Source organism: Rhagoletis pomonella, unplaced genomic scaffold, assembly GCF_013731165.1.
Source record: "Rhagoletis pomonella isolate Grant_MI unplaced genomic scaffold, Rhpom_1.0 Rhpom_scaffold_00005, whole genome shotgun sequence".
Lineage (NCBI taxonomy): Eukaryota > Metazoa > Arthropoda > Insecta > Diptera > Tephritidae > Rhagoletis > Rhagoletis pomonella.
In genome coordinates, this window is record NW_023458559.1 from 11826170 (window position 1) to 11844759 (window position 18590).

Below are 18590 nucleotides of genomic sequence, written 5' to 3' on the forward strand. Positions count from 1 at the left end.
GAACTTAGACTTTCTTACTTGTTTCCTTTATCTTTACGCATCATTGTTTTTGTTTCTTATTTTCACCTTTACCTTTATCCTTTTCTTCATCTATGTACGTACTCACCTTTACTTTCATTCTTGTATTGGTCTTTATCTAAGTCCTATTCTTTAACTTTTTATTAGCACGTTTTTTGCTAAATGAATACCATGTGCATACATTTAGGAAGCACTTGTTTCCGTCCCAAACATTTCCGTTTGCAATTTCCTTTGAGTTTGCCAATTTACTTCCAACCAACCAACCGCTACTAATGAAGTTTCACTTCAAAAAGGTGGCAACTCTCTTTAAACGCCTCAGAAATTGTGTTTCTTAACACTCTTCTCATTTTAAAATACTCTTTGACTAGTCTAGATATTATATATATTTTGATTATTCGAGTTTTCAAACAGGTGGCAAACCCTCTTTCAAACATTCTAAACCTACAACCTTCTTATACATCTTTTATTTTACACCCATTGTGATACATGTTTCTATTTCCTAATTCCCCAAATTAAATTTCAATCTAACTTTTCAAATAGGTGGCAACCCTCCTTCATGCAGTTTCGAAAACCCCTGTCAAAACAATTTTGGTTTACATCCATGATGAAATAATTCCAGGGACCGAAAAAAATGATTATTTCAAAATTTTCGATGAAAAAAATCAAAAGGTCCAAAATATCGTAGAATTTCGAGTTTATAAATGTGCATGTATTTTCATGCTCTGTTTGAATCTCTTACGATTTAAAAATGTTTAAGCGATATCTATAAAAATTATAACTAAGAATTACATTTCGATTTTAAATTAATATCGAGTAATATCTTTTTGATCAAAAATAAAACTAATTTTTGGAGTGTTATGTTTTTGCTCTGAAGTAATAATTATTTTGTGAGTTGTTTTCTTTTTGATCAAAAATAATCATTATAATATGAGTTTTATATTTTTGATCAGAAATAATCATTATTTTTTCAGTTTTATTTTTTTCATCAAAAATAATAATTATTCTTTGAGTTTTATTATTTTGATCGAAAATAAAACTCATTTCTTGAGCGTTATTTTTTCTCTTAGAAATAAAAATTAACTTTTGAGTTTTATTTTTTTTTTGCAGATCAAAAAACTCAAAACGCCTCACTTCACCTAACCTCAACTCACCACACCTCAACTCACTACACCTTAACTTACCTCAACTCATCTGAACGCAACTCGCCTCAATTCACCACACCTAACTCATCTCTTGGAACTCATGCCACGGTTCTGCGGGAGGTAAGTTCGTGAAAGTCTTGACGAAACCCCACTCAATTTATTGTTAGTTATGTTATGTTAAGTTCGAAACATGCAACTGTCAGGATTATTTTGATTAAAATGAATCAAGAGAACTTTAACTTCAGAACCACGGCCCAGGCGCACAAATCTTTTTCCATTTTAAAAATACAATTTTTTCTAAAATTCCGGTTGATAAATTGCATCTTAAGTCACTTAAAACTAGTTTTAATGCCGAAAAAGACCATGAGAAATGCATGTGAAAAATTAAAGTGGGAATTGGATTGTTCTATACCGGAAAAAATATACCCCTATTTTTTTCTTTTGAAATCAAAATATATTTAGAGGTCGCTCAATGTTCTCCATGTAAAACCACTTTTCGTAGAAATGGTATAGAATTCTTGAAAATCAATAGGATTCAGGATGTTGTAGAAATGGTCTGGGATTTGCAGTTGGAATTACATTTAGAAAGTTTATGCTGGCTTCCATGGCAACCGTGTGCAATTTATTGTTGTGAATTTGCTCTCGCATTTGCACAAAATCCTGAACAGCCCTATTATTTTTCGGTCGGCAAAACCCTGTCCTCTTCAGAAGATTCCCAATAATATTACCCAATTATTTATTTAACCACTTTCTTATAGTAACTTAATTTTATAGGTTCGCCAAAACCCCCAGAAAATGTCGGAAAATGCAATGGCGGAAAAAAATAAAAAATCTTTGGTATTAAAATGGTTAAATAAACAAATATTGTTATTGGGAGTCTCCTGAAGAGAATCACAGTTTTCTGATCGAAAAATATTGATTTTCAAGAATTCCATACTATTTCTATGAAAAGTTGTTTTTCCCCCATATCAAATACTACATGGAAAACTTTGAGCGCTTTGAGCAACCTCTAAATATTTTTTGATTTCAAAATAAAATAAAATTATAGTTTAAAAAACTAAAACCTCCCTATTATAATTGCCATTCGTAATGCCATCAGGTGTGAAACTGGAGAATAGAAATCGCTGCATCTTTTAGGCGCATCAATATTACATAGTTACATCCCGAGCTAATAAGAGGAAGGTAAAAAAGGGTATATTTTCTTCGATAATCCTAGGGCGTGAGAGCATTAAAATTCCGACTTTACTGGTTTTGGACCGACCTAATGTACAGCGCACATTGTACATTGTACATACATACAATATATCAGGGATGCTATGAAGGTCATATATTTCACATCTGAGAATGCTAATTTGCGTTTTAATGTAACAGTCAAAGTTCAAAAGAGCATATTTATTATATTTCGGAAAAATTAATTTTGCCGCCTTTTCGTCTATGATGCGATTTCTTAGAGGCTCGTTCATACATAGGTGCATCGGCGTAGCCAGAATGAAATTTAGAGGGGGGGAGGGCTCGACCCTATTAAGCTGGCATTTCAGGGTACTATTTAAATATATATAAGGAAATTTTGAAAGTTAGGGGGGGGGGCTCGAGCACCCCCTGCCCCTACCTGGCTACGCCCATGCATAGGTGTATGTACATATAGAGCATTTACTCACTCGGAACGCTAGCGGGTAGAGGTTCAAATATTTGCGAGTCAATTTGTCGTACATATTTGAGCTTACTTTTCAACCTAAATTGAACAGTCAAATATATTTGAGCGAGCGATTAAGTGAACAATGATTTTTTGATGTTTTAAATAATTTGTATCATTGCTATGGCACAAAAAAGAAAATATTCAGAAAGATGTAAGTATAAATTTTTTGCATTCAGATAAGTGTATGTGTAATTCGATGGATGCATATTATTTCGCAGGGTCAGAAGAGCAAACGGATTCTTTTATAAATGCCAGGATGGAACATTCTCCTTTTCTGTTGCAAATTTGTTATATTGTTAAATAGTCCCAAAGCTACCGCAAAATTATTCATTTTATAGATATATTTATTAAAAGCAACAATTCCAAAACAAACAATTTAGGTAGTCGAACGAGCTCGCACAGTTTTAGCAGCTGTTTTCCTAAATTGTAGCAGTGCTGGAAATTCCCATTGGAATATTAGTTTAGGTACTAAAATTTAGGTAAACTCGCACACAGCCTTAGTTTCGCATTTTTTAATGAATCCGAGCCTTTGCTTTCGATTGAGGAATTCTGTTAGGTTGCTTAAAACAAGGGTTCCCAAACTTTTTTCACCGCGGCACCCTTGTTGTGCTAAAAAAAATTCGCGACACCCCTACTCTTCAAATGTCTACGAAAACAAGAAAACACAATGCAAACTTTATACTCCTTTAGCTTCAATGTGAGGACTGAAACTGTTTTGATGATTTCATTATTTCCTTTAAGTTTATTGGGAGCTTTGACAATTTTACCCTGAAATCATTTGACGCTGAAAGCTTGCTGGAGTATTTGTTTTTAATCGACTTCACAAAAAGAAGGTTATCAATTCGTCGGAATATATTTTTATTATTAATTTTTTTTATGTATGTTATCTCATAACTTTGGACCACGTTAACCGATTACCATAATTTGTTAAAGGAAAGGTGTTACCTCACAGGTGCTCCAATTCTAATTTGGTTTTAATCCGATCATTGTAATGGAATGTAAAAGTAAAAGTCACTAGTATTTTTAATGCAATCTTGTCAACAGCAGTGGTTTCTGCATACACTTGCATCCAGAACTCTCTTTGCTCCCTTCGTAGTATTTAATATTCAAAGTGCTGTCTTCACTGATGTCCAAAAGCTTTTCAAAAGCCTAATTTGTCATCTCAGTAGGTTTACTTTTCGGGTCACATGAAAACGGGTGGAAAACGGAACAATGTTTTTTCTAAACCTTCCAAGTTAACGCTGGTAATGCGCGATAACGCTAATAAAATAACTTTTACAGCCAATTTCATGAAAGCAATTTAAGTGAAAAATGATTTTAATTTTTTGAATTTTATATAGAAATTTACAGAAAATAACAATTCATTTTCCATTTAAACTGCTGGTGAAACCGGCTGTTATCAATTTTCTTAGCGTTAACTTCGAAGTTGCATACGTTTTTCTGATTTACTTTATTTATGGGGTTTTCATGAAAATGTTGTATATGCTTAATTTGATCTCTTTTTACCTTCCTTTTATTAGCTCGGGATGTAACTATGTAATATTGATGCGCCTAAAAGATGCAGCGATTTCTATTCTCAAGTACCTGATGACAGTACGAATAGCAATTATAATAGGGAGGTTTTAGTTTTATAAACCATAATTTTTTTTCATATATGTAAGAAATGAATTTTTAAACTTAGAAAGACTGATATATATACATATATGGATTGTATGTTCCTTACATTTTTATATATACATACTGTAAAAGTGTTAGGGCTGTTAACTTATCTATTAACGATTTAACTATAGTTTAAAATAGATAAGTTTCCGGCCCTTAATATTTTTAAGTTGTTAAATGGCCTATCAAGTTGATTGCCCGTGTGTGTTCTTGTGGTGTGATTGTACCAGCTGCTGGTGCGACTTTAAAAACTATTTGAAAATTTTATGATTCTACCTGGTGTCGTGAGTGGTGAAAGTAAAAAGTATTTTGGCGGAAATTTCTTGCACTATATGAGTCAAAGGCGTGTTTGTGGAAGATTAAGTTCACGATATTGCAGTTGTGAATTAAAAAAAAAAAAACAATGTTTAACAAAATGGTAGAAAAATTATGAAATTTCGGCTCTAATCATTTCGATCTTTCCTCGACCTCATTTGTAAAGAAATAAATATTGTACCAGAATGCTGGTAAGTTATGTGCTTCGAGCTTGATGGTACAATCACTTGATGGAGCCAGCAAGCTGGTGTCGTATATTTCCCCTTTTATTCAAAAAGGTTTTTGGTTGAATAAAATATTAGTTTTTTTTTCCAGAGTTCATTGTTTTTCTATACCTTTACTTATTGAAAATGTTTGCGTGTATACTTATATATGTATATGCAAGTAAAACAAATTAGCTACCATTTTTAGCCTCAACGACTTTTTTAGCCCTTTTTTTAAAGGAATTTGGCTACCACTAAAAAGAATTCGCGGCAACACTATTTATGTATAGTTTCTTCTGTGCTCTGCTTGCAAATACGCGCTGATCAGTTCAGAAATAAAATGTATTTGTGATTTGCTTCACTGAACTGAAATGACGTGAGTTGAGGTGACTTGAGGTAAGGTAGATGAGTTGAGTTGGGGTGAATTGAGGTGTGGTGAGTTGAGGTGAGGTGAGTAAGGATAAGTTGAGGTGAGTGAGTTGAGGTGTGGTGAGTTGAGTTTAGGTGAAATTACGCGTTTTGAGTTTTTCCATCTGCCAAAAAAAAATAAAACTCAAAAGTTAATTTTTATTTCTGAGAGAAAAAATAACGCTCAAGAAATGAGTTTTATTTTCGATCAAAATAATAAAACTCAAAGAATAATCATTATTTTTGATAAAACAAAAGAAAACTCAAAAAATAATGATTATTTCTGATCAAAAATATAAAACTCGTAATATAATGATTATTTTTGATCAAAAAGAAAACAACTCACAAAATAATTATTACTTCAGAGCAAAAAAGTATCACGAAAAAATGGGTTTTATTTTTGATCAAAAAAATTTATCCCAATAAAAGATTGCGTTTTCTGAGCAATACCATAAAACTCAAAATGTGATTACTATGATTGATCGCAAGTATTAAAATCTCAAAATAATGGTTAAAAGTAAATTTTTTTGATAAAACTCATAATTTTTTCTCCCAAAAATGAACGGCATTTTCTAGGCACTTGCAACTTGCATTTTATCATACCAGAATTTATTGGTCTACAAAACTGCATACCTAGAATTTCTAAAAAAATAAAAGGTTTGAAATTTTGGTAAAAGATCGTTGAATTTTTATAATTTTTGTATTTATATGCAGTTAATTATATAATGAGCTAAATCTTTTTTATATATTAAACATTTAATCGACAAAGGAAATGTTTATCACCAAAACTGGTCAAAATACTTAAGGTCTTTCTATTATTTCTGCCACCAGTGAATGCGTATTTGTATCTAAACTGCATAACTATATTTATGTATGTTTTTTTTCTTTTGTTAAAGCAAATAAAAACAAATCGACTGTTTCTATTATTAAAGCTTTCAATTGAATATTTGATTTAAGTCCTTCGAGCCGAAAGAGCCAAAATGGCTGGGTGTGCTGCGGTGCGGATGGGTCAGGAAGTATGTGCTCAAGGCTCGTTGGAGTAGTTCATTTGATTTACGTTTGAGGGCGCATCGCTCGGTTTCAACATTTGGTTTTAATTTGATATGTGAAAGTATCCATTGATTTTTCAGCATTCGCAACTCGTTGGTGAGTCTTAGTTCTGCTACACTTGGAACCTGTTTATTTTGTGGCACGTGTAGAGGATCAAAACTGCGCATGCGCATCTTCATTGCATTGATGTGAAGTTTGATTCGTTCTGCTCTTTCGTAACGTAAGCATTTGTTGAGGGTATCAATTTCGCGATAGCTTTCATCTGCAGTCAGATTGATTACCTGCTTGCGGGAGACAAGATTTTGTTCAAGACGCGCATAGTTCAGTTCCATTGTTGAAATTTTCTCCTGCAAATTATTTAATGACTGTCCGACAACATTTTCACGATGGCACATACTTTTATCTAAATTTTCAATTTGCTCGATGATTTTGGTCAGAGTCTCCTCCTGATTGCGTTGAGCCTTTGACAAGTTATGCTCTGCAATCTCCTTGCGTACTTGCATTTCAGAGAATTCATTCTGCTTTATCTTCGCCAAGTACTTCTGCGTTTTGATTTCTTTATCACGTTCAACTAATATGTGCTTCAACGTTTTTATGTCATCAGAATGTTGTTTAAATTGCATTGATCGCAGTAACAGAGTGGTGGCCGAGGAGCGTACAAACATTGTGTTTTTATTTGCACTGCGCACAGATTCGTTTTCCGAGATGAAGTTGGAGAGATCATTTATTTGTTCGTCCAATACCTGGATGCACTGATGGAATAGAGCGACTGGAGTCGTCCCCTTTTCTTCGGCGGCGGATTTCGAACAGTTCGCTGTAATGATTTTCCAAAGCTTTTTATGCTCGATTGCTCCATCGCACGGAAAGTCTTCTTTGTTGGCGAAAGAGGATGCAGCTATGTCCTTGGTTGCATCCTTTGTCGTTGCTGTTAAAATATTAATAAAACGCCCGAACTGATCGTTGGTGCACAGAATGCGTTGTATACGCTCAGTCTGCGGCTTTTGCATGCCAGAAATGTCAACCGGAGTAGAAGGAAGCTTGCGCTGTAGCTTCCTCAGCTTAAGCTTGAATTGGGTCACGTTTTCCATCAGAAACTGCATGGCCCAGAAGGACTCCGTGTTTTCATCGCCCAACTGTATTAAAGTGTGCAGTATTCCAGCATTCGTATTGATGCAGTCCAAGCATACTTCGAGTACTTCCACCAACATCACGTAAAGCTGATGCTCATCAGCCAATTCAGCGATGTTATGCGAGCAAATAAGATTCGTGTACAGTGCACTGAAAAACGATAGAGTGCGCTCAACTGTTTCCATTGGTGTGTTTTCGTCAAGCATATCGCCTTTCAAGCGATTAATCAACTCGTCGATAGACTTCTCTTGCGACTCCATTTCTCCTCGATAAATAGCTGCATGCGTGCATACCTCGTAATCGCAATGATTTAACCCAAATATTAGCTGTTTTATCACCAATTTAAGACTTCGCAACACAAAAAGACATTTGCAACGAAAGGCGAACCGGTGCACGGAAAATCCCTCAAATATTGCGTTTTTAGCGAATTCACACGAGGTTGGAAACTTTTCATCGATCGTGTGGCAAATTATTTCCAACTTTTCGTACATACGCTGCAGCAGTAGTAGCACTAATATGATGTCATGCTCGCTGCCCCGAAGTAGGATATCCTCAGGCACGAACGCCAAAAGGTGGTCAACGTGAGCCTTGCATAGTTTTAATTCAATTTCATTCAACTGCAAATCGATAGCTCGTTTGAAAGCCTTTGTTAAATAAAACATTTGATTAAAGTCGATACTCTGTGTTTCGTCCTGATTTGAGAGAGTACTGAGATCATCTGAAGTGGATGTGCCCGTACCTGCGCCCAAAGCATTTGTGGGCTGATCTTTTAGCAGCACGTTATTATTCAATGTTTTGACGAGATCTCGGAATTTCGTAATAGTCACTTCGCGGTCGTATATCTCTTCCAGTGTATTGTTCTTCTCCTGCTGTAACATTTTTATAGTTGAATTGAGGGCATCGATTTCTTCCCTCAAATCCATTTCCAATTCCTGATTGCCTTCGATTATTTGTTCATGGATCTCCTCCAGCGCTTCTAGCTCCATAACTTCTTCTTCCAATAACTTCACACGTTCCTCCAAATCGATCTTGGCCTCTACCAGGGATGAAACCATTGATTCTGCGCCCAGTGCTGCGTCGACTTGTTCTTTTAGTTCTATAATATGCATTTCCATGACATCAATGCGCCTTGAAAGTATTTCCTTTGTTTTTTTTAGTTCGGAAATTTCAGAAGATTTTGTTTCTAGTTCCTTGTGGGTCTTTTGTAGATCTTGCTTTTCGTTTGTCAACACATCGCGCAGCCGAACAACGGTTTCTCGCAGTCGTTGGTTATACTGCTCAAGCCGCCTAATTTCCGCAGCTGTTGGTTGTATAAGTTCGTCTTTCAACTCATTATCTGGGCGGTCGCCAAGCAGGGTTGATGTAGAATTTTCAATTTCAGCTCTCAAAATTTCGACGTCGAGACTGAGCTCTTCATTGCGCTCATTTGCCGTTTCCAACTCTATTTGCAATGTTTCTGCACGTTCTTCCGCCATTTCTTTGTCCAGTGTTAGTAGTTCAATACTTTCGGCTACCTCGTCTAGTTCACGCTTATATTTAGTTTTGCAGTCATTGGCTTCCCTCAGCTCTTGCCGACAGCGTTGTAATTCTCGTTGCACCAAGCTATGCTGCTCCATAATCTGTGTTTTGAACTCACTCAACTGGTCCTTTTGCAAGCGGACTCTTTCCAACTCATGCAAACGCCTTTTGTCCTCCGCGCGCTGACTTTTTAAATCTTCCAGCTCTGCACTTAACTCCCCATTACGCGTCTCTAAGTCCTTGCATCTTTGTTGTAATTGTTTCTGTTGAAGCAGTTGCTCTGTTGGACTGATTGCGACACCACTGGCCAGACCACTGTGGATGCTGAACACAGTCGGGGAACGTAGTGGGTGGCCTGGAGTGAATTGCGTATGAAGTATCTCCAGGAAACCCGTTTCCACAAACGCAGAACGCTGACGAGCACAAGAAAAGGATTCCGAAGGGCTGACTGTAGTTTTACTGCGTTTAGGTGCAGCTACAGACACTGTTGTGCTTGAAAACGACAACTCCAGCTGGGTGTTGGAAGAGACAATACGCCGATTTGCCTGCAAAGGCTTATTGATTTTGGTTGCTTTCAGCATACTGCCATTTGAAGTTCCTGCTGTGCTGCCGTTAGCTGAGCTTTGCAATAAAGGCTGGTCTGAGGGTGCCTTAACGATAGAAGTGCCACCGTTTGGTGGTTTTTGATTAAGCGCTGCAGTATTTGCCACTGGTGCTGCTGTGGAAATTTTCTCACTGTTGTGCGATTTCATACCGCTGCCTTGCCTAGCCTCTTGTGGTACTGATGACTCTGCCATTTCTTCGGTTTCCTTAGCTAACACTAAATTTACTTGTGCTGGCCGCACAAAGAGTCCACAATTCGGTGCACATTTGAAGTAGGTGATGCCCCTGACACTGCCATTATTTTTTCCTTTGTCCTTTTCGTCCAGCACCACGCCTATCCACTTTCCAGGTGAGAAGCTAGTCGAGCCCACGTACGCCACTTGCCCACATAGATTTTTACCCACAATTTGAACTTTTTGACCAACTTTAAAGTTGCGCTCGGCCATTTTTTCACTATTTTAACATTTTTGCTACTTTATATTTGTGCAGAAAGCCTCGTTCACGAATGGCAATAACGTACACATCGAACCAAAAGTAAGATGCTCGCCAATATGGCGGACATCTGCCACCATCATTATTGCTGCCTTCCCACTACATTCAAACGCTTACACCCACAAATACATGTATTTCTACCCCCTCTAACACAAGGAAAGCTGGTTGACAAGGCAAAACTTTAAATTTCACATAGCGTAACCCTTATGAGCGCTGGCAACGATTGTATTAGCAATTTTAAAAAAATTATTTTATTATAATAATTACAAGAAGTAATGCTAGGTACGAGCGTGTACGTCCTACCGTAACTTACCAAATGGCCAATAAGTCGATGAAGGTTTAAACTAAATTTTAAAATGCATAATTAGTTGAAATACCGGCGCGTGAAATGGTTTAATTTTTTTTTACTTTTTTCCTTACACTGATTATAACACAAAAGTCACTTTATTTGTTAAGTAATTGTAAACCTTTTCAATATTTTGGCGGTTCCAATGCTGCGTTTTTAGGTGGCTATTTGATTATTTTAAGGTTAAAACCATGTTTGCAGCTTTCTTTTTACATTTTAAAATACAATTTGCGCACACGCGGAAAATTCATATTCGTCTTGCTTTCGTAAAACGGTCGTTCAGTTGGTGGTGTTTCACATGAAAAGCATCGACAACCGTTTTAGTTCTCGAGTGAACGAGCGCGTCTGACGTTTCAAACGTCATCCCAAGGATTTATCTGTTCCTCACTACGTCGTTGACTTTCGATGCGCGCGCGCGTGTGTGTATGTTTGGGTTACTTTGGAAATTTTTAAACGTCCTTTCGCGTTACTCTTCCCATCTGCGACGTGTGAGTTAACTTTTGCGACTATTGCACCAGCAGAGTGCATACTTTAAAAAATTCAAGCGTGCAACAAAACTGTAAAAAACAACTCGATTAGTAAAACACCCAACTTCACAATCAGTTTCGTTCGTTTGAGAGATTGCATTGTTTTTTTCACTTTAAAGGTACGCGAAGGGGTGAACCTTCACATCATCCCTTTCGCAGTTTAAACAAAAAAGCGAACAACCAGAAAAAAATGAATCTACAGGGCAGTGAAGTGGTGAAACGGGTTGCTGCTGCTCTTGTGCAATATTGTGCTAGTTGCGTTTAATTTTTTATACCTGAGCGCACTTGTGCACATGGGTATTATAACATAGTTCGGATAACGGTTGTATGTGAAAGTCTAAAGGAGAAAATTTAGATATAGGCATACATATGTACATTAGACTACATCACTCCCCATACAAAAAAAAATCGGTACTTTTTCCATTGGAATTATAAAATCTATTATATTTTAAGACTTCCACCAAAATATTACGGAAAAGTATTAAGATTTACGTGAGCTGGACCGACTTGAAAATATCTCCAAAAATGAAGTTTTTTATTAATAAAAATAGTTTCTTAAAGATTTTTTTTTGAAAAAAATACCTTCAAATGACAAAACGGTTTAAGTTTAAAAAATTTGCATAAAGATATAAAAAAAATGTAAAATGTTCAACGGAATCCTAATAATGAGATTTTTGATGGTGTTTTTTTAACTTCTTTCAATGATTGGTATAAGAAAAACTTGAATAACTGGACCTAAACTATTCCGATTTAGACTTATGAGATATCATTTTATTTCTTTGCTAATAAACTCATTCAAAGGATGAAAGAGAAAGGTAGGATGAACGAGCGTCATTCCAAGTTGAATCAAGATGTGTTGGTATTTGAAAAAAAAAATTTGGAAGTGAATCATTTGCACAGAAACGAAAGAAAACGAGTGCGAAAATACCTTTCTACTGAGGCCCCATAAGTCTAAATCAGAATAGTTTTGGCCCAGTTATTAAATTTTTTCGTAAATCAATCTTTGAAAAAAGTTAAAAAAACTGCATCAAAAATCTCATTATTACGATTCCGTTGAAAAGAGTTTTAAATATTTTTATGCAGGTTTTTTGAACTTAATCTGTTCTGTCATCGGAGGGGATTTTTTTCAAAAAGTTCTTTAAGAACCTATTTTATTCATAAAAAAAAACTCGATTTTTGGAGGTATTTTCAAATCGGTCCAGCTCACGTAAATCTTAATATTTTTCTGAAATATTTTGGTGGACATCTTCAAAAATAATACACTTTGTCATTCCGGCGGAAAGACAGCAACTTTTTTTTGGTGATGCAGTTTAATGTACCTATGTATGTATGTAATGTATGTATGCACATATGTATATATGAAAACGGAAATCGATTAAGCCAGTCTGTCTGTCCATCCGTCCGTGATCACGATAACTCGATATCTCAAGAAATTTGGTACATAGACTTCGCTTTATCCCAGCTAGGTTGGTATTGAAAATGGGCGAAATCGGACAATAACCACTCCCCCTCCCATATAACGGAATTTTCGAAAAATTATAAAAGCGGTATATCCGCATATACTGGTTCCAAATTGCTGAAAGTTGGATTGTGAAGTAAGATTTGGTATAAAATGAGACAATGATACCAGTTATGGAAAATGGGCGTGGCATCGCCCACTTGTGTTGGAGTGCTGTATCTAAGTAGCAGCTTTACTAACCACCAAACTCGGTACGAACATTGCTTAGAGTCTCACTAAGATGAAAATACCTCTTGAAAATTTTGGAAATCGGACAATATCCCACCCACCTCCCATATAACGAAAATTTACAGAGATATGAAAACTGCGATAAGACAGTAACCACCAATGCTGCTTCACTCAAAATCGATGTTTGCAATATTCCCTAAGCTATAAATGGGATTACCACAAGAATGATAGAATACAAGATTGCGCCAATCGAGCTGAGAGCAACCAGGCGTGACGTCAACAAATACCAGAATGAGAGAGCAAGACTCGACAACTCGACAAGAAAAAGAGGAAGCATCAAACAAAAGGCAGTATTGCCAAGCTTTGAATTTGAAAAAGCACCAAATTTTTATTGGTGTATTTTATGGACTTTATATACATATTTACATAACTTTATTGTAACGATGCCGATTCAAATTAACAAAAATCAATGTTTCTTGCACGACGGTCGATTTCTTCTGGCATGATTGACGGTGCTGCCACATATTTTGTTGTCGGTTATGATTGTCACTGTGCCATGATTTTCTTTAAATTTTTGTAAAGTTGCTTATCACACTTACGATTGATATAAATTTTGCTTCCATTTTTTAAGATTTTGTGTGTTCAAACTAAGAACAAAAGCACCAAAAACGCACCAAGCACTAAACTCAAAAATTTTCGCGTTTTGAATACCCACTAAATTTGGTGCGAAAATCACAAGGTGGCAACAGCGAATGTAAACAAAAGTATTGTGTGACGTCAGCGAATGAGTGGATGCTGTCAACTCGACGAAGAGGGTTAGCGGTCCGCGAATGGCGCCACCTTCATTTTCTGCATCGTGGGATTATCACACATAAGTGTATATCGGAAAGCGAGTTATCGATTTCTACCAAACGCGGTTCAATTATTTCATGAAGTCTAATTTAGCATATTATCGAAAATGTCTGAAAGCGGGGAAAAACGCCCTGGATTATCATGCAGTTAACCGAAAGGGAAAACGCGATATTTGATACCTGCGTTGGGTATATAAAGTTTGGTTGCGCCTGAACGTATATTTCTTTACTTTTTTCCGTTCAAATTAGACACAATCACACTGAAATATAAATAAAGGCGTTTCATTCACGGCGGTACACACTCAAATGAGTACTATTCCAAATCTTCATACGACTGTTTTTACCGGAATACCAACTCTCAACTGGCGCGATGACACAAAGCGAAATCCTTTTCCATTTCGGCTATTTTGTGTTCCTCTTCGCGTATGTCATGTTTAAATGACAGACTGGACGGTTCGCAGGCAGCAGTATGGATTCCTGTTTTGATTTTTAAAGTTATTGTGAAACTCGGTGGTAATTCTCTCTGGAGGTCGCGTTGCTCGTATCGAAGTGCAGTTGTAACCAATGTGTGCATGTGTGCACATTTAGGGCCCGCAGTTTATGTGTTAAAAGCGTATATTAGATACAATTATTAAAATTATTTCAGAGGAAGTTTTGAGAATAAGTGAGTGCTCAGTATGTATGTGCGTACTTGCACATCGGGGGGAGGGTGGGAAGAATCGCGAAAAAATACCATTAGCCGTCATCGATTCGCCAACAGTTAGCGAGTGGCGAAACGAACGAACTCAATGAGGTACAACCAAATTCGCAAAATCGTCTATCCGTGCTAGCTAACTTCTTTAAGTGACCGGAACTCAAACATAGCGAGCGAGAAGTGGCGAATCGATGACGGCTATTATTCTACTATAGTTGTACCTATTACTTTCTCTGCTGTGTAAATATCTATGCTTAGTAAACATCTCTAAGCATTTGTTTTTTATATTGCCATGTGTCTATGTACATAGATACATCTGTATGTATGTATGCATGTATGCTATATTCAACTATGGATGTACATACATATATACTCATATGTACTTGTGTAATAGCCCAGTTATGCATACTTTGCACTGCTATAACATTTTTACGTAAAAATCAAAACCCAACAGAATTCTATGTATGAAGTGCTATGCGTTGGGTAACCGCTTACACGCAAAGCCCATTTAACAGATTCCTTATGTGACAACTCGCATGCAACGCTAAGTATGCATAACTGAGCTATAAGCTTAGTACAAAAGTCTTTAAAAAACACTATTCGTGGGAGATACGCACTTAATCATGTAGACGATTTCGTTTCTCAAGCAAAGTACATCTGTTGAAAGATGTCTGCATTTGTGTGTGCATATACTATACATCTGTATATTTAGAATTATGTAAACATATATTATATATATATTACCCAAATTCATAAAATCTTATTTTTCTATTTACACAGCTCCTGACCCTGTGACAGAAGAAAGGCTTGAACTCAAAACCAATAATTCACCTACGTAACTGGAGCATCCGTGTCTGCTTTGCCTGATTTTAGACAGTTAAAGGTTTGTTGTAAAAACGATATGGATAACAACGAAGACGTAGTTGAATGCCCGCTTTGTATGGAGCCCTTGGAGGTCGATGATCTGAACTTCTTTCCATGCACCTGTGGCTACCAAATTTGCCGATTCTGTTGGCACAGGATACGCACCGACGAGAATAAACTGTGTCCAGCATGCCGTAAGGAGTATACTGAAAATCCTGCGGATTTCACGCCCCTGACTCAGGAGCAGATTCTGGCCTTCAAGTCACAGAAAAAGCAACGCGACCAAAAGCGTAAGCAGAAGGTTCGCGTAACAGAGAATCGCAAACATTTATCGAATGTGAGAGTGGTTCAAAGGAATTTAGTATTTGTGGTCGGCCTACCGCCACGACTGGCAGATGCCGAGGTGCTCAAGAAACATGAGTACTTCGGTAAATACGGCAAGATACATAAAGTTGTGATAAATCCCAGCACTGCCTATGCCGGAGTGCAGGGGCCATCCGCATCGGCCTACGTCACCTATGTGAATAATCATGACGCTCTGAGGGCCATACAAAGTGTCAATACTCGTAATATTATAATAGATGGTAGACTTATAAAAACCAGTTTGGGAACTACGAAGTATTGCAGCCATTTTATGAAAAATCAAGTGTGCCCCAAAGGCGATTGTATGTATCTTCATGAGTTGGGTGATCCAGAGGCTAGCTTTACTAAAGAAGAAATGCATCAAGGGAAACACCAGGAGTATGAGAAACGTCTACATGACGCATTAGCAGTGAGCTCCAATAGCTCTGGTGCGAGCGGCTCGAGTGATGCAAATCAAGCCAATGGGAGCTCCGGTGTTCCGGTATGGGGAAGTAACGGCGGAGAAAATAATCACGGTACGGCTAATAATAAAAGCAATAAATCAAATTCCAGTTCGCAGTCTCAGGCCACGACCTCGTCAGCGGGAGCTTCACCTTCATTAGCATGTGGATCTAGTGGTTCTTCTGTTGAAACAGCGGCTGACCCCGGTCTTATATTATCGGTTTCACCAGTAAACAAAGACATGGTAGGCACAAGTTCAAGTGAAGCCAAACATAAAAAGGAACGGGGTCGGCACGAAAAGGTCAAAAATGACAAAAATACAAAATCAAAAAATAAAAATAGTGTTAATGATGTATGTAAAAGTTATGTCGGCAATACACAGATGGAGTGTAGCAGCAATCTCGGGGACATCAAAGATGGAGCAGAAACGCCTGCTAATGGAATGGCATCTGAATTTGCCAGCCCTGTCCAAGATCGGGACATTACTTCGAACAGTAGCGGCACCAGTATAGCGAAGGGTAAAATAAATAAGCCAAAGGCTTCGAAAAAGTGTGTCGACGAAAGTGACAATAAAAAATTCGATGCCGATGAAAAGAATATTGGCGAAACCGAAATCGAAAAGTCCATTATTAGTATGAACAACGCAAATGCTTCAGCGGAACTATTTGAAAGTGCTGAAGTGTCTTTAAAGGAACTAACTGATTGTAAGGAAAGCGAAAACAGTAAGGTGGAAGAATTGGCGATGGATAGACTGTATGAAGAATCAAAATTGAAAAATGACGAAATCGACGTTCCTGATACAAATTCATGCCTTGCACAACTCAACTTATTCGATAACAAAGTAACTCCAATGTTCTCTCCAGCAACATCAGTTCATAATCCAATGCGACCAGAAAATAAAGTGGATGATTTGTCAAGTCAATTGAATAATGTTAAAATATCACCATTGCCCGACTTACTAAAAGGTATCGAAGAGCAGCAATTTCAACAAGTACATCCCCATCAACAAAAAGAACTGGCACGATTACTTGAACTACACAAACAAAATAGTCTATTTGGAAATATGAATCTATCGCAGCCCAATGTGCCACCAAGTGGGTTGCAAACTCAATTTGGTAGTCTCACCGATATGGGGCAATCACCACTGACAACTTTGGAGCATGCTTCTGAACTTCTATTGAGTCAAAATCTCTATGGCATAAACATGTCGAAGTTCTTTGATTTTCATAAGAACCAGCAACTACAGTTGCAGCAGCATTGTGCCACAAATGAGCAGCCGATCGGGAATGGAAGTAATGCAATTTTAGAAAACAACTCGAACCCCTATCAGTTTATGCAGCACTCAGGTCTTTCTTCTCTGCAGCAACAGCAGCAACACCAACAGCAGCAACAACAAAAACAAAGAAATCTTGTCCAGCTTGATTCAATGTTAGCTCTGCAGCAGCACCACTCCACCATTCAGACCCAACAACATCCCTTACTTCAGAACCAGCACAGCCGCATACAAAACGAGTTTTCGGCAAACACTTTCGTTGATGATGATTTGGGATTCGATCCATTTACTGAAACTCAGAAGGGTTTGGCTGAGCTAATGGAAAACGAAGTGGTTAAGCCACCGCATCATTCTAAGTCTAATTTGCGAGCAGCGGCTGAATCCAATATGATGCATCAGCATCAGCTCAGTATGGATAACATGCAAAGAGCTCGCATGCCACCACCGGGCTTTAATCACATGAATACGTTTGGATTGAACGCACCGCGGGAACACAGTGCTAGCAAAATGATGCCATTTTCGAATATGACTGGTAATAGAGCACATTCAAATGATATTCAATATTTGTCAGCTCTTAACTCTTGGGATGCACACTTACAATCGCCCCGGAATCAAATACCTAACTTCAATGACATGCAACCACATCAAATGAACCAAAATAATAGAAATGTAGGTAATTTGGCCAATGACTGGACTGCCATGGATCCGGCAATACTGTCCTTCCGTCAGTTCCCTTCATGTCCTCAACCGTCTCAGATGCTACATCACCATCAACCGAAGGATTTGTTTCCTCCACATTTAACGCAACAACAAAACAGTTTCTCAAATCAATCCCATGGCGGTGCGAACATGCACTTGTCCAATAATCAGATGAGCTCACAATCCGCTGCCCAAGCACAGGTGAACGCTAATGTCCAAGGAATGTTGGAGTACCTTAAAAATCGTCAATTCTTTTAAGCGACGTGAAAACAATGAAATTATAAAATTATTGCTTTTAAATAATAATAAATCTATCGCTTGCTTATCTTTTTGTTGGTTTAATACTTAGACTTTACACTTTTCGCAATATTGGCTGTGAAGGATGAAAGTGCAAAAATATTAAATGGCCAAAATTTTAAATATCCAATACCCTAAATCGCGCAATTGTTTTGGTGGCGAACAAGTTCGCATAAAAAAAAACGTGCGTACCAGGTACTCATGAAATTTAATGTGTAAATCAGTTACATATGTATGTATGTACATAAATAAGTGAAGTCAGAAATTAAAACTTAATTTCATTTCCTTCAATTCGTCGCGACCAGTACATTAATTT

At 37.2% G+C, this 18590-nt stretch overlaps 3 protein-coding genes across 18 annotated transcripts in view; 1 reads left to right on the forward strand and 2 right to left on the reverse strand.

Annotated features, from left to right (window-relative positions):
- Positions 1-10925, reverse strand: part of LOC118738706 — a 263750-nt gene extending 252825 nt beyond the window's left edge. For all 5 annotated transcript variants that reach the window (XR_004992930.1, XR_004992933.1, XR_004992932.1 and 2 more), the window contains exon 1: positions 10546-10925. The gene's annotated coding sequence lies outside the window, so the exon portion shown is untranslated. The remainder of the gene's footprint in view (positions 1-10545) is intronic.
- The window catches only part of LOC118738704 (general negative regulator of transcription subunit 4), a 79496-nt gene extending 61177 nt beyond the window's left edge, over positions 1-18319 (forward strand). For 2 of the 12 annotated variants that reach the window (XM_036469622.1, XM_036469626.1), the window contains one exon: positions 15118-18319. In XM_036469622.1, the coding sequence (XP_036325515.1) occupies positions 15239-18235 (2997 nt within the window). In that variant the 5' untranslated portion in view covers positions 15118-15238 and the 3' untranslated portion in view covers positions 18236-18319. The other 10 variants (XM_036469620.1, XM_036469617.1, XM_036469627.1 and 7 more) reach the window with 10 other exon arrangements.
- Positions 6118-10486, reverse strand: LOC118738703 (dynactin subunit 1-like). Its single transcript, XM_036469615.1, has one exon. It carries the CDS (start codon positions 10184-10186, stop codon positions 6377-6379), a length of 3810 nt encoding a protein of 1269 aa, XP_036325508.1. The 5' UTR covers positions 10187-10486; the 3' UTR covers positions 6118-6376.
- Positions 18320-18590: the final 271 nt, after the last annotated feature.

Excerpts from the sequence above, each read along its gene's own strand:
- LOC118738703 (XM_036469615.1), bottom strand. The coding sequence starts at position 10,186 with ATGGCCGAGCGCAACTTTAAAGTTGGTCAAAAAGTTCAAATTGTGGGT.